Genomic DNA, 24,610 nt, shown 5'->3' on the forward strand with positions numbered 1-24,610 from the left:
CCTTAAAGCTGAAGTGACGTCTTCACAAAGATAACTGTAATACGCAGAAAAATGTTATTAACACAGACCAATCGTTAGCAATCCGAATCGTTACCTGCAGTTTTCGCCTTTCTGATGCTCTTTCACTACAATATCAACAGGGAATGTTTTAATTCAGTAAGTTCTTGCAGTATAACTGCACCAGCCTGTTTTATAAAATGCTTTTACAACAGTGGCTTTTAAAGTTTAATAACAATGATTTATTAGAAAACACTAGCTCTACTCGTTTCAAGAGAGGTGGAAATTCAATATTATCATGAGATCGCGATATATACTGAATAAAAACCTAGTCATTTACAGCCACGTCATGCTGGAACCATATCCCACCTACCTCAATATCATTGTCTAATTAAGTTACAAACATGAAGAAAGATCCGAGGTCCTTTCTTTTGCTATCTGATTTTTTTCCGTGATACACTTATTGCCTTCTACCATTATGTTCCTTATGTGGTGTCATATTTTTACCATTATGTTTATTTCTTTCGTTTTGCATGTTTTTGCAAAATTTATTGGCTATGTTTCATAAGCATTACATTGGTCGTCTTGCTGCCCATCTGGATGAATTTAAGCTTCTATTTTTCTCTCATCATGGGCCCCCCTACAGGCTTCGCACTGTGGTACCCTAGTTTGTCAAAATATTTTTCTTTGCAATTGGACCATTACCTTGCTCTAATAAATCCTGAAAAAGGAATGGTTCATCGCTAGTTAAAAAAAAGTTTTCTGAAGAATTCTTTAGGACTCTTTGCCAGTTCACAATATTTTTAGGACTTATTACCTCTTACGGCATCGTTCATAAGCACACAATCGCTCTAAAAACCAACAGAAGTTCGGGGAAGAGATGTTGACGTCATCACCCAGAAAGCGACACTGATATCAACGGCGGGAAAGAGAACCTTGGTGGACTCAGCGTTCGTGCGTCCCCGCTCGGCCAGATTGCCTAATTTTTTTTGCGTCCGATTTTAAACGCTCATTTAATTACTAATGAAATATTCTCTCTTCTCGCTACACTCACCCATTACGCGTCCTAACTCAGCCAGATTGCCTAATTTCTTTTGCGTCCGATTTTAAGCGCTCAAATAATTACTAATGAAATATTCTCTCATCTCACTACACTTCCCCTTTGGTTTCTGAAATGTTGCTATTGTGCAAGCTATGGGCAACTACAGGCTCAAACTCCACTAAGTTAATTCAAAAATCGCCGTGGAAACTAGTTCCCTGACAAGGATACTCCCATCTCTGATTTTGCACTGCCGCGTGTGAAATAAGAAAGCTCCCTCATATTAATCTTCGGTAGAGACAGAACAAACAAGACGCACAAAGCGTCGTCAATAAATAAGTCAGTGCTGATTACTCACATTTACTGAAATTTTTAATAAAGAAAGCGAAAAGTAAGCGCTTATTCCAGGCGCAATTTTTGGCACTGTACAAAAAATAGCCAGCACAATACCACCCAAATTTCTATTTTCGCCCATATCCAGGTGCTGCGTATTATTATTAGAAACCATTCTCAACTGACGCGACAAAATATCCCCACGGACCACAGAGTCATGACGACCTGTGTTCGAGTAACACCTGTAAAAGCTAAAAATTGCACAAATGCTATTTTCACTCGGCTTCTTGCGTCGAAGCAGCTCTGAAGATGGGGTAGGAGGAGCTACATTTTCGTATATAATAGGCTCCGGTGAACTCAATGTGTCCTACGGCACTGCACCGAGTGAGTCGAAGACAATGGCGCGCGTGTTATTCGTCTGCGTGCTCGCTGCTGCTGTGGCCTGCGTGGCTTTTCACCAGTCCTCTGCCGTTAGTGAAAGTGAGTGCCATTTGAAATTTATCTGTAGTAAAGGTGCTTAACGCCGTTCGTACGTACGTAAGCTCCATATGCCGATAATGTTTCCTGTGAAGTCTACTTTCTTCGCGACCACCTATAGCATAATTCCTAATACTGTAATGAAGTCCCGGGTTCGAACCACTGCCCTCCACTTCACCGTCTTCCTTTGTGTGGGTGTCTATAGTGCTGTTTGACGTGGGGGCTAAGTGAACAACATTTCTCACAGTTCTTGACCAGATACGCCACACAGAAGGCCTATATTCTATATTTATGCCTTCTTTCTTTTTGTGAAGGTGACAGATGGTTTCATCGATCGCATGAACTTGAAGAACGTGTGGGCGTCTTTGTTCTCTACATGAACTCAACTGATCCTTGGACCTGACTCATAACGCAGGTTAAATATGAACTGCAAAAAAAAAACATTACTTCTGCCAAATTTGTTTGAAGATCAGTGTATATCACTGAAGCAATCTTGGCAAAGCCGCAGTATTGGTAACTGTATACGTTTCTTGTTATCAGCCTTTAAACTGCACCTTAGCAGAGGATCGAAGCGTGAACCTGTTGGTTGTGGTTATGACGAAGATTCCGTCACTCCGCTTCCTAAATTTTTCATAGGACTGCAAGAAGCCGCGGGGCGCCGCCTGCATCTCTCTGGTTATGCCAAGAAGCCGAGCGTTCTAGGTCATGCGTCATTTTGGGCAAGCGGAAATGGCGACGATGTTTTTTCAGTTGCGGTATCAAAAACGCCCATTTTTGCTAGCTTTTCGGGACGTTCTCGTTCGCATTTAAACGTCAGACTTTTGATGGAGCCTCTTCTATATCAAAATTATGTTCAGCAAATCTCCTTGCGTAGCCTAAAAGTTTCACACAGTTGACATTCAAGGCAGCAATCGGGACACAAGTATTCTGCGACCACTGGCCATGTAATGCGAATAGACTTCACCTGAGATGGAAGCGTTCTATCGGTGAAACACGTACGCAGTAAGTAAGTGTACAAAGCGTTCTTGGACAGGTGCGACGCTCGAGGCACACCGAAGGTGGTCGCAATTGCTGATAGACGTACCGAACGGCAGCTCAACGTTCAAGTACGGCGACGCGCCTTCGCTCATGCCGAGCGGTGCTGGTTGCCGGCGTCTCCTCCGAAAACCACTTGGGTGGTCATGGCGCGCTCCCACTTGCACTCGTCTTCTCCTTCAAGGGTTAGACACTTCTGTGGACAGGGTATCTTGCTGCAGATGGATTCAAACTTCACTTACAGCGCATACATAATAATAATAATATTTGGGGTTTTACGTGCCAAAACGACTTTCTGATTATGAGGCACGCCGTAGCGGAGGACTCCGGAAATTTTGACCACCTGGGGTTCTTTAACGTGCACCTAAATCTAAGCACACGGGTGTTTTCGCATTTCGCCCCCATCGAAATGCGGCCGCCGTGGCCGGGATTCGATCCCGCGACCTCGTGCTCAGCAGCCCAACACCATAGCCACTGAGCAACCACGGCGGGTAGCGCATACATAGACAAGGGACTAAAAGAACGACTAAGACAAGTGCTTTTCTTCGTCGTTCTTTTGGTCCCTTGTCTATGTATGCGCTGTAAGTGAAGTTTGAATTCATGGAATACCAACTAGCCCGTACCCAAACCTTACTTCAGATGGAAGTATCTGGATGATGATGATGACGATGATGATAGTGATATAAAAAACAGAAAGACGATCAGCAAAACGAGAACAAGGTGAAAGCATTGAAGACAAGTCCACTTGTCGAAACGTTGGCTCCTGCTTTCACCTTGTTGTGGTTTTGCTCATCGTCTTGAATTTCCATCTCCCGCCTTCCCCGTGTTTTCCCTAAAGAACGGAAAGACACTTGATTCTGCAACCCGTGAGGACGCGTCGTCAGGGGCGAGGGAGTGGGAAGTTATAGATGACATAGAAAGGAGGGAGGACGTGGCCTAATAGACTTCACTATGCACGATAGGTAGCGGTCCTCAGTAAAGGGGCTAGCGCTGTAGTGGGCGCTCACAGGATATCAGGGCGCCGGATGGAGCCCGTGCCTGGCGCCTGCTCAGGGCCTTCATGATAGGACCTCCTGCGCAGCGCCAGGTGCTCTCAGCAGCTATATTCTCCCAGGGCATCGCCGCATCTATTCTGGCGGAGTTACTAGCCGACCGGTTTACCGCCCGGCTAGTAACTCCGAAATGTTTAGGCACGCTGAAACACAAAAATGATATTCGCATTAAAATTCATGGTGGCTTTGGCGAACTCCCTTTTTACTAGTATCGAAATTTCCGTCTAGCATAGTCGCGTCTGTTTACGGTGGACTGCTCTGCCATTGGGAAGAAATGTCAACCAGAAGAAAAGTTCGTTAAAGCGTACATGCGAAGAACCTTCACTGAAGGACTGAATATGTCCCAGAGTACCTACCCGGTCGCTGAAAATAACGACACGCAACTCCTGAATGGCGCAGATACAGTGAGGGCCTTAAGGAATTTGCAAATTTATGAGGAATTTGAGAAAGAATACTGTAGTGCGCTGAATTTCAAAAGAATAAACTAGGAATATACCTTTAGGGGCTTACTGCTGCTGACAACTTCTAGCAGTCATGAAGCTTGTCTCTACGCAACCCGGCACCTGTAAGCACTTTTTTCCGTGTGGCCTTTGTCTCGAGACACAGACATGAGAGAGGGCAAGCATTCTCTGAAAACGAGGGCAATCGTACGATTTGTTCATAAGCGTATTTACCAGGGGGGGAGGCAAGGGGGCACTTGGGGGGTAAAGATGTAATTTGACCTCCCCCTCCTACACACACACATTCAAAGCTCGCACTTTCAGTTACACGCTCGAAAGTCCAACAAAAGTCCAGCTGAAACAAAATTTTCTTTCTTAATAGAGTGACCACATTAGTAATGCTTTCCTTTACTACGCATCCCTGGCGGTTTCATTTCATAGCTGTGCAGCCTGTAATGCTTGGCGCATTATAGCCTGCACGGCAGCTGCGCAAGTAAAATTCCAAATCTTCACCATCATTTTCAGGCTGTTTCTAATAAGAAGTACACCAATACTTATTTCTCAGCAGGAGAAAACAGCAGATATTTCGTATTTGAAAAAAAGATTGCACCAGTATTTGATGACGTGTACTGAAAAGTTGCACTGTGTAGGTGTCTTATATGCTGTCAAAACAGGTGCTGAATAGTCGCTTCCTCCCAATATTTATGCGTTAGACACAGAATTTATTTGGTTACTCCCCCCCCCCATTCCCGGTATCCCCGGTATCCCCGGTAATATATGCGGGGCACGGTGTTCATAGTTATTCGAAGTACGAAGGAATGTTCTGAGTGAAGAGCCCTTGTCGAGAAGGGGTGTGACTAGCCTTTGTGTACGTGTATATCTTTTGTTGATTTTCGACTATAAACCTTGTTATTGTTCTTGGTTGTATAGGCATGCGTGGCGGAGATTTGTGGAATGTATTCCTATTAAATTTCAGTTGTGAGTCCAGCGTTGTCCTGTCCGTTTCTTCTTGTGCTCGCGTCCGTACTTGCTGGAACCCCTTAAACGTTCACCATGCCCCAACTGGCCGAGCAAACCCCACTACTAAGCGATATATATGTATGTTTATTGTGTGTAGTTTCATTGCAGCTTTCGTAGAAAGTCACTCATGGAATCGTTCCAGGATGTCATACTGCCACTAATAAAATTGTTTCCCAGAGTCCTAATACAACAGCACGAGAGACGTTTGAAAGCCCGTAAATATATAGAGAAATTTAGGCGCAATGAGTGGCAAAACTTTCACTTTGCTTCTTTAAATGCAAGTGTAGCAGATAATTACTAAACCTCCGTTTTTCCATGTGTTTCATGCATCATATGAGATTCGTAGTTTGTTTCTCCGATATCCTCAGTGAGATAAACAAGGTATGTTGTGTATATCTGGGGAAAATTAGGGGCATGGTATGGCCAATGTATAGGCAATGTTTCAAGTAGGTGGGCTAAATGTGCATTTTCCAATAAAATACGTATGCAACCGCTACATAGCGTTATTGGTCTGTCTTAACATCAGTGTAAAACTTAGACGGCCATGCTGGCATAATTACAATTACAACTGACGTCAAATTTCATGAACATAAGGAGAAAAATACGCCAAGTTTACGTGCGATGGTAAATGCGTGTTGATCTAATAGAAGGCTAAAAAAAGTTGTTCGCAAGTGTTCGAGAGTATCACGCCTCTGCTATTAGCTAGGATTGCCAATGTTCCAAGAGAACTAGGCGTTTCAGATATTTTACACTTCGCAGGAATAGCCAGCATTCTAAGTGCAATGTGCCGCCTAGATTTAAGGTTTCAGGCTTATTAAAAAGCGTTACAAGTAACTATTTAGCCCGCATATTTTCTTTTTACTTTTTCCTGCGTGACACTTCAGTTTCGCTTGGTGTCCTCACTGAAATAAAAGAGGCAGCATCATTATGTTTGGTTACTGTAAGAACAAGGTAATGTATGATGTGTAGTGAAGTTGAATATAGATGGGCAATTGGGGCTTTCGCAATAAATTAGGTGCGCAAGTGCTCTAAAACGTTATGAGCTTGTCTAGTTAGCGGAGGAGAAATGAGCTCGCTGCCCTGGCTGAAATATAAAAGCCACCAAGAATAAATTTGACGCAAATTGGTGGTACGAAGGTAAATGCGGTGAGGTCAAACACAGCCTTTGTAAAAAAGCTCCTTATTCTAGCGTTAGAGCGTCTGATATGGCCGCTCTCAGCTATGCTTCCCAGTGTCCCGACATAGCTGTAATTTACAACAGGTTTCTGTATTGTGGAAACGGGAGGGGGTCAATATTCGTGACACAATATGTGCGACAATATTTTTACGTTCCTGGTCTAGTTCGAAGCGTTGCAAATAATTACTAAGCCGTCGCTTTTCTTTCCGTATTTTCAGGCTTCATAACACGTTCCGACTTGGTTTCAGTGATGTCCTTGCTGAACTAAACAAGGCATTTTGTTTATATTCGGCGAAAATAAAGGATGTGTTATGGACAATATGTAGGTAAACTTCAAAGACAGCGGCTAATTATGATATTTGCAGTAAATTACGCACGCATGCAGTCCGAAACATTATTGATCATTTTTGCGAACAAGGAATTTACCTAGTTGCTCTGGGAGAACTGTGAATTCAACCGAAATCAAATATAGTGGAAATTGAGTGAGGAGGGGGGGGGGGGCGTGTTGGGACGGAGGGAGGACGCCATGGTAAATCATCAAACCAGCAACCAACTAGCCCCTCAGCTGCCCATTGCTGAAACTATCCCATTGCTGAAACTTTCATTGCAAGTGTTCGAAAGAAACAACTTCGCTGGAAAACGGGTTGCAATTCTCCATGGTCGCACGCATCTGCTGTCTCTATTTTCTGATGAAGATTGTAAGTAATTCTTGTTGATAATACTTCGTTGCGTATAGCCTCGACAGTACTATTACCTAATCGAGCAATAAATTTCTGCTGCAGACTCAAACACAAGGTACGATTATTTGTTTAATAAAATTATTTGTCGGAAATGTTTTTCTGTGTGCTGCACTGCTGCTGCTGGGCGGGTTGCGGCGCCTCTTGTGAGGCACTCATTTCACTTTGTTCCTGTATCAGCTTAAGATTTAATATAGTTCTGAAAAATAAAAGCAAATTCAGACAACCTTTCGGGCTCCCATGGTTCACCATGTGCGATGAACAGTAGGTCTATGTCTGTTACATATATATAAACCTAACAGAAGCATTTCCAGGCCCTTTTACTTATTGCTATAGAAATTATATGGGCACTCCATGCGCTTTTTACCGTCGCCATCGCCGTGGTGCTCCGTCACCGCACACTGTATGCTGCATGTGCGAGTGAAAGCATGCGAGGGTGAGCCGACGATCGCAGCTCAATCTCACGTGCGCAAGAGTGGAAAGCGGGGAGGAAGCGCGCCGTCTTCCGTCACACACAACGAACTAGGGGGAGGGGAGGTAGGGGGGCGGCTTTGTACTTGGGCAGCAAGTGCGTAATGCGCAGCCACGTACTGTCGTGAGGGCTTTATCTTGAAAGTGATCTGCTTTGGTGGCGCAGTCTAGGTGGACCGACGGCTCGCAGCTTTGCGTCTGCTGTGTCCTCGCTGCTCAATTTCCGTTGAAGTGATAGACAGCACGAAAGTCACTTCGCTCGCTGCTGCTACCGCGCTTCCTCTCGCCAGGGTTTTGACAACGAGTGTCCGTGGTCATTGATTGTGATGTGTGCGTGTTTGCCTGTGCGTGATGACACCATGCTTGTTCATTTAATTAGTAACGAGCGTTTAAAATTTTACACGGCCAGTAAAACTGCTATCCTCACTTATTATGGCTGTCTACTAATTTGCTATCGCAATTGATGCTTGGCCTTTCGGACGAAACTGCGACACTTTGGAGCGAAACTGTATATCTCTAGCCGGTTCGCCCCTACGTCTGTCTTTCGGTCGCCTGTACGCCGAAAGCTCCTCCGGCGCAACCGCATGCGCATGCGCCAAAAAAGAAAAGAGAGGCACTCGATTAGCCAACACCACCCAGATAGCACAAGGCCTGTTTACTCCGATCCATGAAGCCAAGCTACCTGACCCGAAATTTATATTGACAAGGTTGGCGTGATGAAAGCGGTGACGTCAAAATCGCTGTTGCCTACTCGAGATCATCTCAATTAGGTTCTATGGCAGTCGGGCCAGGTACATGACGTCATGGATCGGAGTGAAAAGCCCTTGTCATGCTGCACGATTAGGTGCGCCAGACTTGACATCGTTGCTTTCCGCCACAGCCGAGCACGCGCGCAGCAGTTTCTCTCCGGCTCCTAAATGGGCAGGCCACGCGTCATACATACTGCTGTGGAGAAGGTTGTTTTCGACCAGCAAGGGCACGAGCAAAAGCGGGAACGGGCTCGTCTACGCCGTGCCGATGCTGCAACCCGGGCAGAAGAACAGGCTCTTGCAGCCCAGCGCAAGCAGCAACTGTGCGCCAAGGATCCGGCAGCCTACAAAGCCGTCGTTTAATGAACCGTCGGGCTGAACCCAGTGATAAGCAGTGGCGCCGCTCATTTCAGCTTCGTTGGTAAAGCATCGGTACGGAGCACTTGGGCGGTGATTTCTCTGTAATAATAATTCGCAATATATATATATATATATATATATATATATATATATATATATATATATATATATATATATATATGTACACGCAGGAAAGGGACGACGTACACGCAGGAAAGGGACGACACACACACACACACACACACACACACACACACACACACACACACACACACACACACACACACACACACACACACACACACACACACACACACACACACACACACACACACACACACACACACACACACACACACACACACACACACACACACACACACACACACACACACACACACACACACACACACACACACACACACACACACACACACACACACACACACACACACACACACACACACACACACACACACACACACACACACACACACACACACACACACACACACACACACACACACACACACACACACACACACACACACACACACACACACACACACACACACACACACACACACACACACACACACACACACACACACACACACACACACACACACACACACACACACACACACACACACACACACACACACACACACACACACACACACACACACACACACACACACACACACACACACACACACACACACACACACACACACACACACACACACACACACACACACACACACACACACACACACACACACACACACACACACACACACACACACACACACACACACACACACACACACACACACACACACACACACACACACACACACACACACACACACACACACACACACACACACACACACACACACACACACACACACACACACACACACACACACACACACACACACACACACACACACACACACACACACACACACACACACACACACACACACACACACACACACACACACACACACACACACACACACACACACATATATATATATATATCTACAGAGAGAGAGAGAGAGAGAGAGAGCTAGAGAGAAGCAAGGGCGTTCGCTGTTTGAACCAACCCCCCACTCGAGAAATAGTCGGTACTCCGCTGGACTTGTTGCAAAATACCTTTGGTATGGATTGTATACAGCGTTCATAGGAATTGTGTGACCGCATGTACATTGGTAAGACAGCAAATTTCAAACCAGTTCAGAGAATCTCTTTAACGCTCGCAGCACAGACGACTTACTGCCTGCTGCATGCGGCAGGCGGAAGATCAATGTGGCGTAAATCATTTTTGTCAAACCTAGCATATTACTACACTAATTTGTAAGAATATAGATATCCCACAGAAATCTGAAGTGAGGACAGAGACTTTGTGCTGGCAAAAAAATAATCCAACACAATATTCCTATGAAGCCCGAATTGGCACATATTGAAGAAAGCTGTCACTTTGCCAAATGTTTATGCAGGAAAGGCTGGCTGGCGCAGTGGTAACGGGGGAGGAAATACTACCAGCGGGAGTAACGGTGAGCGGCAGCTACAACAACAACTGCAACAACAGCAGCAGCAACAGCAGCAAGCGCAACAACAGCAGCAACCGCAACAGCAGCCGCAACCGCAACAACAGCAGCAACAACAGCAGCAAGCGCAACAACAGCAGCAACCGCAACAGCAGCCGCAACCGCAACAACAGCAGCAACAACAGCAACAGCAACCGCAACAACAGCAGCAACAGCAGCAGCAAGAGCAGCAGCAACAGCAGCAGCAACCGCAACAACAGCAGCAACAGCAACAGCAGCAACAGCAACCGCAACAACACCAGCAACAACAGCAACAACAACAGCAACAACAACAGCAGCAAAAACCAGGCAAACAGCAAAAGAAAGATTAAAAGCCCAAGCAACCACCGAAGTCAGACCTTCTGCGTTTGAAGCAGCCATAAATCATGGAACCATTTGCAGCCCCCCCCCCCAAAAAAAAAAGAAAACTTGCGGTAACCCTGGTGAAAGGCTCTCGTCAAAGAATAAACATGTTTGAAGACTGCAATAGTTTAATAAATTAACCTGTCACGTACAGGAACTGTACCTTCCTTATGACTTCTCTCCATTTCATTCGAATGTGCCTCTAAAACTGAATACACATGAGAATTTCCACTGGCAAGCCCCACACATACCTACCATATATAGATGACATACTCATAATATGGGGACATGGTCAAGACGGTCTAGATAAATATGTAGCGTTTCTAAAACTCTTTTCAGCTAACAATAAAATTCACATCAGAATCCTCAACTGAGCACATAAACTTTCTGGACACAACAATATACGTTGACAATGAGGAGTTGAAGACAACGCTGTATAGGAATCCTTTCGACATCCAACAGTACCTACAATATACCAGCCCCCATCCCAGACATTGCAAACAAGGCATCATTAAAGGTCAAGCCACACGACTACGTCGCATGTGCGTTGAAAGCCAAGACTACATAGATGGACTCGAACACCTTAAAGAAACCCTATCAAACAGGAACCACCCAAAACAGTGACCTTCAAACAGCCTACACCGCTGCAACTAAACTTGATCGCGCCGAAGGCCTCAAGCTCCCCCTCCCCCCTCGAGGATCACAAGAACAAGAATGCCTCTTCTCACTATTAAATCCTCAAACGCACTCCCAAACGTGAATAACATCCTCAGTAAATACTACCCAATTCTCACCAGCAACCAGGAACTTAATAAGATTTTCCCGACTTTCCCAGAGTAGCCTACAGACCCAACACTAATCTTGAAGGTTTTCTTGTGCACACCAAACTAAAGACAAAGAGGAAGTTGGGAACCAGTCCCTGTGGCCGCCTCAGGTGATCTACATGCAAACATATTCAATCTACTACTACAGTAAAAAGTACAGCCTCGGATGACGCACACAAGATAACTTCGGCTTTCCACTGCACATCAAGCAACGTACTCTACTGTCTAGAATGCGCCGCTTGTAGCAAAAAATACATAGGTGAGACTGGACAACAAATTCATACAAGACTGAACGTTCATCGCGCGGACACAAAACACAATTTACCTAAAGCAGTAGCCAGTCATTTTAATGAACATGGTCATATATTTGACAAAGCAAGGCTCTATATAGTACAAACAAATTTCCGTTCTTCTCGCGAAAGGAAATATCCAGAATCGTGCCTCATGCAGAAGTTTAATTGTCTACACCCGAAGGGAATTAATTTGGCACGTGGCAACTTAGAATCATTAAGAGCGGTAACTTAAATCTGAAATTCTCATATCATCAACCAAGACACAAAACACATCATGCCATCAGCTAACCTAAATTCTTAACCTCACCTACTCTTGCATTCCAAAATTTTTTTCCTGCCTACTACTCAATTTAATATACACTTTCAGGTTTTTACGTTTATATCAACTGTACGACCCCCTAATCCCATGTACACTTGCCCCCGCCCGCTTTTGCTCACGTCACCCTTCTATTTGTTGTTCCAGTTTCGGTTCCCCCCTCTCTTTTGTCTTTTTAAATATATTTTTGAAACACCCTCAGCAAAACATTCCGAAGTCAATATGCCCTTTTTTCGGCGCCTCAACCCAGGGTATCGCCATTTCTGGATGCCGCCGTAACGACACATACGTTGAGCGACTGGGCAATGCCCCTTGAAAGACCATGGCGCTGCCTTTCAGTCACCCCATACAGTGCACCGCAGACTCCTCTTCGACATCTTGACTACTCAAAATTATTCGACGTATTGCTGCTATGCTACTCCAGTCACTCTTTCAACTAATGTATTTTTTGTATTTTGTGTTACTCGCGCACTGACCACCTAACCGGCTCTTCTAATGCCACAGGAACATGCCGCCAACGACTCCCCCTGAATGCTTCCTAACCTCTCGCCCCCCCCTCCACCAACGCGCTCTCAGGCCCCGCCTTTCTTAAATTTTTTTTCTCTTTCTTGTTCTTTCTCTCTCTATTTTTTGTCTGGTGTCGCCCTGGTATTCTTTTTCTGCTCTCTTTCTTTTATTTTCTCCCCGCGTCCCCACTCTCCCGCTCTTGTCCCCTCGTCTGGGGAACGAAGCTCACAGACGTCGGACGACAGCGCTCGTCACCTCTGAAATCACACCCTTTAGAACCAGCCGCCAGCGACAACACCCACAAGTGACGTCACTGCACTAACCCTTTAAAACAAACATGCCGAGGACGATGAGGCCGCCTTTGACGAAGATAGGTCCTCCTATCGAAATGTTGCCCAGCTTTTCTGAGGCACCTTATCCCTGTTTACAAACTTTATACCGCAGTGTGCTATTCCATCTGTCAGCCCCTTTCTTAATTTTGGACTGTTTTATTAAAAATATGAAAGTTAATCGTAAATGGCAACGTTGTCCCTGAATAATTCTGCAGTTAATTTTGTAACGTTTTACATGGCCTCACAGACGGTTGCCTTCTTACGATTGTTGCTAAAAACTAAGAGCACCGGTTGTACGAGTTTCCAAATACTTCCGGTATAATACTCATAATATTCATAAGAAAAAAACAGCAGCGTTGAAGATACACAGATAGGGAGAAAAGAATAACCTTTGAGAGTGAATTTCCTGCCGTTATGGAACCAGTTTCGTTCCCCCGAAAGATATAATGATATAATAATTGTCAAGCTTCCGCAGGCTGGCAATGGAGAGCACAGCTAAACTTGAAAGGAGCTACAGAAAAATTTGTTGACGATGACATTACGAAAATTTAGTAGGGACTCACTTTATTCAGAAGCAAGCTAATTGAAGTTTCACATATGCAGACGTTTCCCATGCATATGGTCTCTTAAAATGCAGATTAATATTCTCAATCCATGCATCTGCATTCAACCAGATATTGATCTGCTCAAGTCACGCGTATTTACCCGCAAAACTAAGCTAGAAGCGGAAGCTGTGCACCAGGACAAAAAATTACTCATTTCATCGTCTTCCGCCCCGTGCTTTATCTGTTTATGGTTCCAAAAAGGCACTAGAGCTGTGGTATTGCATGATGGATTGGCTTATTTCAGTAAAACAGAGACTTGAAGAGCGGCTTGAAATGATGCAGGTCAATGTACCGCACAGCATCCGTGGGTAGAATGTTCCAATCCCCTGCTCTTGTCACGACTAAAAAAAAAGGTGAGCTCAGGTGGGTGGTGGTCTTGTTGTGAGGCATGATAAACAGCCTTACCAAGGTTTATGCGGCTGCATACCTGTTTCTAATTACTTGTTCCTATTAGTACGGCCAGCAAGCGGTTTATGTTCACAAGCGCTGACACAATATGAATAATAAAAATAATTATAGACATGGCTGCGCGACTTTGAGTATATTCAAGCGTGTTTGGAAGTTCACTTTGAAGGTAATTCCAAAGAGAGCATGTATACACTAGCTTAAAACTGTGCCATCAATGATAAGCTCGCCCTATTTTCTGCCCTTAATATTTGCCACGTATTACCTCAGGCTTACGTAGGCAATCGCGATCCGATTATTTTTTCAGCAAAGCTCATGCTGCAGTGTATGGTCATGTGTATCACAGCATCCTCCCTGACAGGTATAGATTATGCAATTTCGTAAACAACGGCCATGATGGCATTATCCTCACGGTTTGGTGCGCACGATCTATATTGTCGCACGTTTGATTCATCTTGTATGATAAGTACTCGGCACCAGCTGTGGTGACTGAGCAGAGGGAAGTACGTCTCTTAAGTGGGAACCAAAGCTGTCTTGTGTTGCATATGCCGACTACTTCTCTAGAGGAGATTACAGGTAATCTCTAGCCCCTAGAAATTAAAGTTCTTTGTCTGTCTGTCTGTCTAGCCCCTAGAGCTAAAAACCAAATGCAACATATGCTTAGACTCTTGAAGTAAACTAAGGCGTATAATGTGTTATTGACGGAAACTGGAGTTCTAGAAAAAGCAGACTTCAAGAGAGAGAGAAACAAGCTTTAGGGATATGGAGTGGTTAGCCTGGCTGTTAGCCTGACATTCTGCTCCATGTGTTGACTGACGATGTTGATATATGCAGTCATAAACACTTAACCGCACATCGTTTCTTTGACTTTCTCTCTCTCTCTCTCTCACACACACATTTACCTACATTGTGCGTGCATATATATATATATATATATATATATATATATATATATATATATATATATACATACATACAATGTAGATACATTTAGAAACTTTCGTTAATGCTGGCAGTCTTCAAGAACGCCAGCAGCGCTTTCCTGGCGAGTAACCCACAAGTGGTGCTTTCCCGTGAGCCAAAGTTGCGTCGTAGTGCCAAGCTCGAGTCTTGTAGAAAGTGCAGTGCCACCTAAAAAGTCTCTTTCTCTCTCTTTGATGCGTAGCGGCAGCTGTCGCGCAGACCATGTGGCAGGTCTTCAGGGACATTACATGACGAGCGCATTGGCGAGTCCGTGAGTTGAATCTTACACCAGAAGTAGTTTGTGTAGGCCACGTTGGGTCTTATGCTGCGAAGGCATGCTTAGTCTTGTCTGTAGGGGCCTCGCGGCATGTAAAAGTCGCAGAATGGATCGGTTTTGTATCAGCGTCCGTACTGGTAGGTGGCATCTGTCCAGATGGATTACTGGAAACGCCAAGCATGTGCAGATACCAGTGTCGCCACGTCTTTTCTCGAGAAAGGTAACTGGACCATTTCTTTCGAAGTGTCGTGTCCAGCTTTGGCACCATGGTCAGCCTGGACGTTGCCTTGTATTCCGATGTGGGATGGTAACCAATGCAGCACAGCATTGTCACGCGATTTTATTATTACTTACAGCACGCACTAAAAACACAGACACAGGTGAGAGAGGAAACATGAGCGTTCATGTTTCGTCTCTCTTCTATGTCCGTGTTTTTAATGCGCGCAGTAAGTAATACTAATGCAGGTGTACCGACTCGCCCAGCTAGCTAACGTACTACAGGTCATGCAGTTCGCAGGCTTTCTTAGACAAGCGTCTGATGTCCATTACGAGTTGTCGCTGCATGCGTGGCGACTTCAGGGACTGCAGGATCAATCTCGAGTAGATGAATATTGGCCAAGACTCAGCTTTCTGGTCGATGATGGAAATCAAAGCTGCCCGCAGGGCAGCACGTTCAGTGGCTGCAGCTGAAGTGCGGCGACTGAGAAGGGCAGAGATGGCAACTCTCGCAGACGGAATCCGCACACCAGTGGCAGATAATCTAGGTGTAACAGAGCCATCAGTGTAAATGTGACGGTGAGCTGTGTAGCTGGTGTTACATGCTCTGGAACAAAATGTGACAGCGCTGGACCAGGAGTATTTCTCTTGCTCTTGAACCCACGCACGTAAGTGACAATGAACCATTAAGGAATTTTCGACGGCGTCTTCGTCGGCATGGAAGGGCATTGAGTATGTCCCGCTTTTCGTATCGTTAAAGTAAGACGTTGCACGAGAAAGGGCTGCCCAAATTCAGAAACCTTTCTTCATGATAATTGATTCCTTGGCGTCGCAGTTAACGTGATGTTCCGCTCCCCACGCAAGAGCGTGAGCGGATGTTCAGAGGGATGGGACCTAGACATTAGGTGGGAAGGGGGCAGGGGTGACATGGCATACCTATCCCTGTATGCTCTCTCAGGCTATTATAGATGGTCTCGAGTCAGCTAAGGACGCGCCATCTCCCCTATTGGTGAGAACCGACAATACTGCTACAAACACTGAAATACTGAAACAACACTATCCCAAAGCATTATTTGCCGAATTCCGAGCAGTTCGCGGTTGTTGTTTCCGTCTCGAGTCATATTGGCCCCTAAAACAACAACAACAACAACAACAACAACAACAACAACAACAACAACAACAACAACAACAACAACAACAACAACAACAACAACAACAACAACAACAACAACAACAACAACTTGCCTGATGCTGGGACCGAATTCTTGTTTCTCACTGTCACAGCCTGATGATGTGACCATTAGGTCACAGTCACCTTTTATTTTTTATTGCCTTGAACGTAGCAGTGCTTACAGATTAAGAACCGTGCAACATAGTGCGCTACGACGAACCTTCAGACATTGTTGTGTGACTAAATAACATTAGAATTTTGGCATATTTAGCAATGGTCCCACTTGGCAAATCCACTCCGCAACATGCCTCGGGCATTTTCTTCACTTCGACATAATCGGACGCCGCAAAAATATTCGAGCACAGGTCTGCCATCAACAATTTTATGGCGCACAGTTGTCCGCGATTGCCATACTCAATGCAGGTCGTGGCATATTAAATTATATGGCCCGCCATCCTTATCCCGAACAGGGACATAATGCATTTCGTACAGATTTATTAGTTATCTAGATAATGGCTCAGAAAGACGTCGCACCTCAGGAATCTAAGAACACCTCTTCAAGTCTCTCAAGTCTTCTCCGTGAGAAAAAACAGGTACACCGCGGAAATAGCAAGGCCGCTATCTTATGATCATGTTCGCGTGTATACATATCTCGTGCCTACACCAGCGATCTCTTTGAGACTAGTGGCGCTTGCGTCCCAATCCGTAGCACGAGCGCGATACCGTGAGCGGGAGAGCGTGGGCGTACGTGCTTAAATTAGGCATCAAACGCATAGCAGCGTCTAGCAGCGAATGTTTCCATCACCTGTGTGCGTCACGCCCATCGCAACAAGTTGCTTTTAAAATGGAGAGCGTGCCAGCTTTTCCCGAGTGTTCCGAGGGCTCTGAGGCACAGTGTAAGACCACACAGCACTCGGCATCGGCTGGCATTTTTCAGATATTTCCTCGTATTACCTGGCGCTGCGTGGACGCGACGTGACACTGTAGTGCCTTGAGTGCCGGTCGACATAATGGTAAAGCTTGGAACGCCTCTTACCTGGCACTCACAGGAAACATCGGTTGACATGGCATTGCCATCACTGTCACGCTAACGTCATCGTCGTCAACATTGTCATCGTCTTCCTGCTGACGTCATACATAGGCTTGCGTCCACACGCAGTTACTCCCCTTAAGTAAAAGCATTTTGTCTATCAGGGAACTCTTTGAAGAACCCCGTACGAAGCTGGATACCCCCCTATGTGCAAAATGCTTCGTATGAGGTCCATTACCAAAGAGTGCGGGATGCGCATATTTTATGAAATTTGCGCTAACAATTTATTTATTGGAAAGTTATTTTCAACAAAATGGCTGGTAGGCAGAAGATCCCAAGGTAATGAATTTTCAGTCAACAATGCAAACGAATTTACGGTATGCCTAACTTATACCTAAAACGCATCGACGCTAGTAACTGTTGTTGTAAGGTGTTAATTCATATCTACTGTAACATTTTCTTCAATGACCTCATCACGCGAAATCTTTAACTACAATTTTTGATACGAGATTTGTAGCAGAGACTTCAATGAAGCAATATTCAAGCACGCATAGCATGAGGTGAGCATGTTTCAAAATTGAAAGACCCATAAGAGGTCTTATTTACGTTTTAGGAATGCTCTTCCGGAAAACCAGTGTCTTTCGCTAGCATCTTCCCAATTGTATGTCTTCCTGCTTGCACCTCGCTGAAACCGCTAGAAGATTGGCGAGGTCCGCAGAGCTTAATTGTCATGAAAAATAAAAAAAGGATTGAATAATAGGTTACTGCTGACTACCAAGCAGACTTCAGAAGAGTTCCAACGTAATATTCGTGGACTGCCTACCGCACAAATTAGTGTAGCCATTCTTCGTCTGAGTGCTATTACGTGTTCTCACCAAGTTATAACATTACTAGTGAGCTTGGTAACTGCTGTGATGTGTTCGAAAATGCAGTCTCCTTATTACAAGGAGGAAGCGAAAGATGCTCTGATAGTGGTGGCAGGCAGACAAGAGCGGGCTCCTAGGCCAGAAGTACGGGATTCGAATTTCATGTATTGCTTTCACCAGGTGGTACCAAATATCATTTCGCAATTTCCTTCGTTAGTTACACATTTTGCCTTTGAAGAAATATAGTAGCGGACCATTTGAGAAACGCAATGTATGTTGAAATTCCTCTACTTGAAGTGGCAGCAGGCCTAGCAATCCCGACAGCGATGTGACAGCGGTGTTACAAGAGCCAGAAATCTCACTTCGCGAACTTGCGGCCAGGACCCAGCTAGGGGTGGAGTGTGCTGTCCCATTTTATGACATCTGCTTTTGCCAAGAGAGCATCATATTGATAAGTTTGATTGTGATACCTGCCGCAGGCATCATGAAACAATAAGTAATCTTGACTATAGGTTTATATAAATATAAAAAAAAACTAAAGCGTGCTGTGGCATTCCTTATAAGCAGTTGGTGACAGTAGGATACAAACCATACAATGAAGCATGACATTGGCAAAAATTTAACGATTTAAGGCATTAGATTCGATAATCCACAAGGAATGAAGGTACCGGAGCCGCAAGTACGAGCTATCGTTAGTCAAAAATTCTGGTGGGAAGTGTCTGTGGGCCGCGCTTATTTCCTTACGCCCGTCAGCACGCTTGTTCGGCAAGGCGAGTTGTTCTCCGATATTATGAATAATTGGGAAAGTGAAACCTCAGCAGATGTGTCTATGCGATAAAGTTTATTATAGTCTCTGCACCAACAAGAGGTATGTTTGTAATCTTGTGCGTGCGAATTCTTTTTCATACTTTACCGTAGGAGAGATGGCACGGCGTAAAGCACTCCGTTTTTGGGTGGGGCCATCACACAAATGACGTTGATGCCTACGCACCAACTTCAGCGATGAAAGCGAGGCTAGTGTAATGCAAGAATTTCTTCGGCTTGATTCCGTTTCTTCAGCAGCACACGTCTAGGGAATCGCGCGGACAACGTATGCCTAGGGCCACTCGGACAATTGAGAAAGGGAGACATAGTCAGGAATTGCTATTCAATTGTTACAATTTATTTATTCAAGGTAGAATGAAGTTAACCATATTGAGCCAGCAAGATGAGTGGCAGCGAGTACTTCCATTGATAATAAATGATCTGATGTACTTTTACAGGTCATATTAGTAAGAGGCTGGGATTAGGTCACTGTAAAAAGTAAATGTCCTTTCTTTTCCTAACACTTCAAAGGGGAAGTCACTAATGATTGTGGGAAAGAGAGTCAGATTTCCTGCTGGGAAATCCCCAATATACCTTCATGAAGTTCCATGTTCTATAGATGGCTCATAGTATTTTGTGTCAAGGGAAAATATGCAAGATAAAACGTAGAGAAAGGCAACCATGGTGGTTATGGGGAACAAGCTTTGGCCTGTGTACCATAGACGCGTGTCTTGATTTGACATATCGAGTTGTGTATTGGGTAAAACATCCACAATGTCCTTATTTTTATGACACGCGCAGGTGTTCTTACGTAGTTTCAAAAGAACTCTTCAAAAATGTTCTATTGTCAATCCGTGTCACACAGAAAATTGGTAATTGTCTATGTGGGTACGTGGGCGAACACAAAGGATATGACCATGAGACTCAGGCTTTGCGCTTTGCAGACAGTCTGGGACATACGCAGAGGCCACACGAAGTATTGACGACAGAAATACATTATCCCTTATTGCAGCTTCAGGAACAATTGCTTTTACAAGAGGCAGGACATCTGTCATTTCTCATTCGTAAAATCATCCATTCGTAAAAGGAGTCGGGACAAGCCCAGTATGAAACGAACGTTATTGTTCCGTGACTAGCTTAGTTTTCTTGTGAGTAGCGCTGCGCCACGTTTGCTGCTTCTTGCCAAATTCTGAATGTTATTTAGGGTGTGGACCAAGCGCTGTTAAAGGCATCTGAAAGTGACGTTCTGTTACAGGTCAGCGTAAGGGATGAATGAACGAAGCTAGCGTTTGTAAGCATCGCAGTGAGGGACTAACTACTAATCGTGACCATGTTTTTGAAAAATTAGCTTGTAGGCCTGTTAATGGCCAACAATACTACGAGAAGTCTGCCCGCAAAGCCGCTAACAAAACTGCAGAGTGCATGATACACTTTTGCTCTACGTGATGGGCCCAAAAGTGCTTAGTGCAAAACCACATGAGGAAAGGGAGAAAAGAGAGGGGCGAGTAGCAGGCTTGAATAGTCCAATGCGAAGCGAATACAACTTTTTTTTAAAAAATAGATCAAGGACAGTTCGATTTAAAATCGACACGAATGTATTCTGTGTATTATCATGCGTGTTTAGAAAGCCTGCTTTCAATGCACAAAGTTTCAAGCTAGTGTAGATTTCTTGAGCTGGCTGCTAATACTGGGAAACAGTATTCAATAACGAGAAGTGTTACGATAACGAAAGAAATATTGACGCGCACAATGGATAATGACATGGTGGGCAGCCCGCCAAGGTGGGCCGTTATTTCTGTATAAAAATGATGAGGGAGGTCTGTTATTGTGAGTAACTTGAGATAGACATAGGGATTTCATGCAGCTTTAAATTACGCAGGCAATGTGTTCGTTCCAAAGGTATGGCAAAAAGGAATAAACAAGAAGCTGCTGACGCATGAAAGATTTTAATCGTTAATCATGCCGTATGCTGTCCTGTAAAAATGTAATTTCGGCAGAAAGAAAAGAGACAATAAATGCATACGCAGACATTACGCGGGTGTGAATAGCAGAAAAAAAATGAATTTATTAATAATGGCTTGCTTTTTATCGATACGTCAATAGAAATTACCTCGTCGATTTACAATAAAGACCTTCGCAGGAATGCTTCTTGTCTACTAACTTAGTGTTGCGGTGGGTGTGTCAAGCGAGATGTTCTTTTCAGACACTTCAAAGAAAATGTCGGAGTCCTTGGTCGTCAGCGAAACAATAAAGCGCACGTACCTGTCACTCCTTTGTAGATTTGTCTGTTTGAACAAAGACCATTTTCTAGAAACTGTAGAGTGCTCCTTTGTATTGTACACCACGTGTAACAGCTGCGGTGTAGTGATTGCGCGCCATACACTAAGCAGGGTGATCCCTTTCAAGGCATATTGAGTGATTGGTTACTGCATCCTTTTTAAGAAATGCGCACGTGTCCTGTCCCCCTTTTTCGCCTTGTCCCGCGTTTTTAATCGCCTCTTTAAATATGAATAAAGTTTCGAGAACACCGATCCGAGAGGAACGGTCTGATATATTTACAGAAAGCATAGCTGAGCGTGCGCATCTATATCTCGTCATGGTAGTTTTGCAGCTGTGGAAACCAGAGGTTCCCGGAGTGCTCCGTACCATTAAACGTAGTTTACAGGCGGTTTCCCGGTGCGCTCCAGCATTGAAGCTCACTAGTGCACCGAATACTGAAAAGAACGTTCTGGTTGAATAAATGTACAAACGATTCCAGACCGAGTAACGCGACAAGACGAACAAAAGTGCCGTGTCGATGCACTGCATTTTGACCCGGCGTGCATACAAAACATAGGTGACAAAGAAAGAGAAATCAGTGCCAGCTACTTGTATGGCGGGGTCTTAGCAACAGTTCTTACCTGATGGTACAAAAGGGACAATCCCAGTCACTTATCTTTAAGTATCTTAAATGATCTTGATCCAGAAAACACTTGGCGCTCTTCGGCCATACCTGGCCCTTGCGCCACTAAAAACTACACATTAATTCAAAACAAACACTCTCAGTTGTCAACCCGCAATATCTTGAAAATCGTTAGGCATATCTAGAACATTTAGTGTTTCTCGCCGGTAGTTTGCTTCTTCAAATAGAAGCAGTTGAGAGTCAGCGTTTTTCGGATTCACTTAGTGTTTGTGTCTTGTTTTTCTGACACGCAATATCTACTAATGAATCGACACAAATTCGCCCAGCTTGCAATTCTTATCTTGCATGTGGTAGCAAAGCTCCAGATCAGAGACTCCCGCTCTCTCCACTGCTGTGTTCTAAAGCATAAAAAAATCGCGGATGAAGAAGGGTTAGAGCTAAGGGAACCGTAATTCAAGCGCATTGTGTTTTCTAGGCCTCGAATGCGAAGGTTTCTGATTCGTAAAATTTTGTCGAGCTTCTGTAAGTTGTTTCTTTATCCTAGCAAGTTACGCTACACAAGTTACTGGCAAACACGACGAAAGGAATGTGAAAAAAAAAATAAACGAGGAATGAAACGACAGTCTAAGTGGGATATATCTGTGTGGGTTACGTATCAGTAAGCAGGATTAATAAAGAAACATAGACTAATAGCTAAAATATTGTGCAGATGAAACGCGAATTTTGGAATCTACGTAGGTGATGCAAGCTACCGTGAAGGGGTTGATTGAATGCCATAGAGAATTAAAAGATATGCGCAGAACCGGGTTTCTTTTCATTTGATGTAACGCGTAATCTGAAGCAATCTTTAGGCACCACAAAGGTAACTACTGTAGTGTTATGCAATGTTTATGTTTATGCGCTGCACAGTTTACAAGCGATGCCGAAATGCAACCGCCGGTCCCCGTGGTACAACACTGAATTGAAGCGCTACTGTACTGTTTCGGTTTGGCTCTAGTCACGTGAAAAATAGGGTAGGATATTCAGGTATACCTTCAGTTTCTAGTAAAGTCAGTGAATTCATCATCAGTGGGAAGAAAGGTGACGTCACCAGCGTAAGCTTAAGTATTAACACACCGATGTCCTTGTATTGCGCAAAACGAAATATAAAATAAAATTGTTGAGAAAACAGCACATTCAGGCACACCTGGTGTTTGCTTGTACCAACATGAATAGCCGCTCCGACAACAATAAAATTCTTTACCTGTCATAAACTGAGCAGCGCCCATGTGAAATGTACCCAGGAAGGTCATGATTTTGCAATGGGTCAATGTTGACCGTTGTAGTAAGCTTTGGCTTTGTCTAGAGTACCAAATGGTACTTCTTGAAAGTGGGCTTTCAAAATTAGTATGAGAGGGCACACAAAAGAGAGAACTGGAACGGCTTCATGGACCTCTTCCTTATTGTATTTTTGCGTTCCCCCGCTACTTGAGTGAAAGTGGACACATCAAACGTTCGCAGTGAAGCCGACGCCATTACTGCCTTACGGCTCTGTGGTGGCAGGTGCATCGACCTTTTTCATTCTACGGTTGCAAAATCGTGATATGTAGCTGTACCGGACAGCGAATATTCTTGAGATTTAGGTTCCACTATTGAAAAATGATGACAGAAACAAGTTGGATGCTTCATATGCGACGTTCATGGATGGGAATTCAGTCGATTGTGGGTTTTTGACAATTTGGGTGGTTGGAGGTGGGACGGGCTAGAAGAAATGAGCATTGCAGGCCATCTTTATTTCGCTTAATCTTCAACCAGTCGTATTTGAAAGGTTTTCTAAATGTTTGGCGAATGGAAGTGAACGAGAGTCGTCGTTACAGAACTAAGTTTTCAGAAGCAATTTGTGTGAGTTGGAGCGTTTGTAAGTGGATATTCAGTGTCGACTGGGGGGTATGGGACGCATTAAAGTGAAGTGTTTTTCCCACCTACGCATAAAGGATAAAAGTAGAAAAGAAAACTTGTTTCATTTTCTGCAAGGAACTGAAGTCTTCTACGTGCGACGACAATTGGCCCTGTGGGTATGACCGCGTCAGCAAGAAAGTTTAGACCGAGATGCACACACAACCAAAAAAAGGTGTGAAGGCGTGTAAAAGCGATGGTATGTTTTTCCTTTTTTTAAGTCTTCATCGTTCTCGAAATTGGGCAGCCGGAACTTGTTCTTCCTGGATAGACTGTTAAATAGCTATTTAACTCGGAGGTATTAAGGCGATTC

The 24,610-nt window shown here is 44.4% G+C and overlaps 1 protein-coding gene across 1 annotated transcript; it reads left to right on the forward strand.

The window, feature by feature from the left end:
- Positions 1–1,691: 1,691 nt before the first annotated feature.
- Positions 1,692–11,018, forward strand: LOC142589778 (uncharacterized). Its single transcript, XM_075701369.1, has 2 exons — positions 1,692–1,849; positions 10,399–11,018. The coding sequence occupies exons 1-2, from the start codon at positions 1,730–1,732 to the stop codon at positions 10,858–10,860; spliced, it is 582 nt and encodes a 193-aa protein (XP_075557484.1). The 5' UTR covers positions 1,692–1,729; the 3' UTR covers positions 10,861–11,018.
- The last annotated feature ends 13,592 nt before the right edge of the window (positions 11,019–24,610 follow it).

Source organism: Dermacentor variabilis, chromosome 8 (assembly GCF_050947875.1).
Source record: "Dermacentor variabilis isolate Ectoservices chromosome 8, ASM5094787v1, whole genome shotgun sequence".
In the NCBI taxonomy this organism is placed as follows: domain Eukaryota; kingdom Metazoa; phylum Arthropoda; class Arachnida; order Ixodida; family Ixodidae; genus Dermacentor; species Dermacentor variabilis.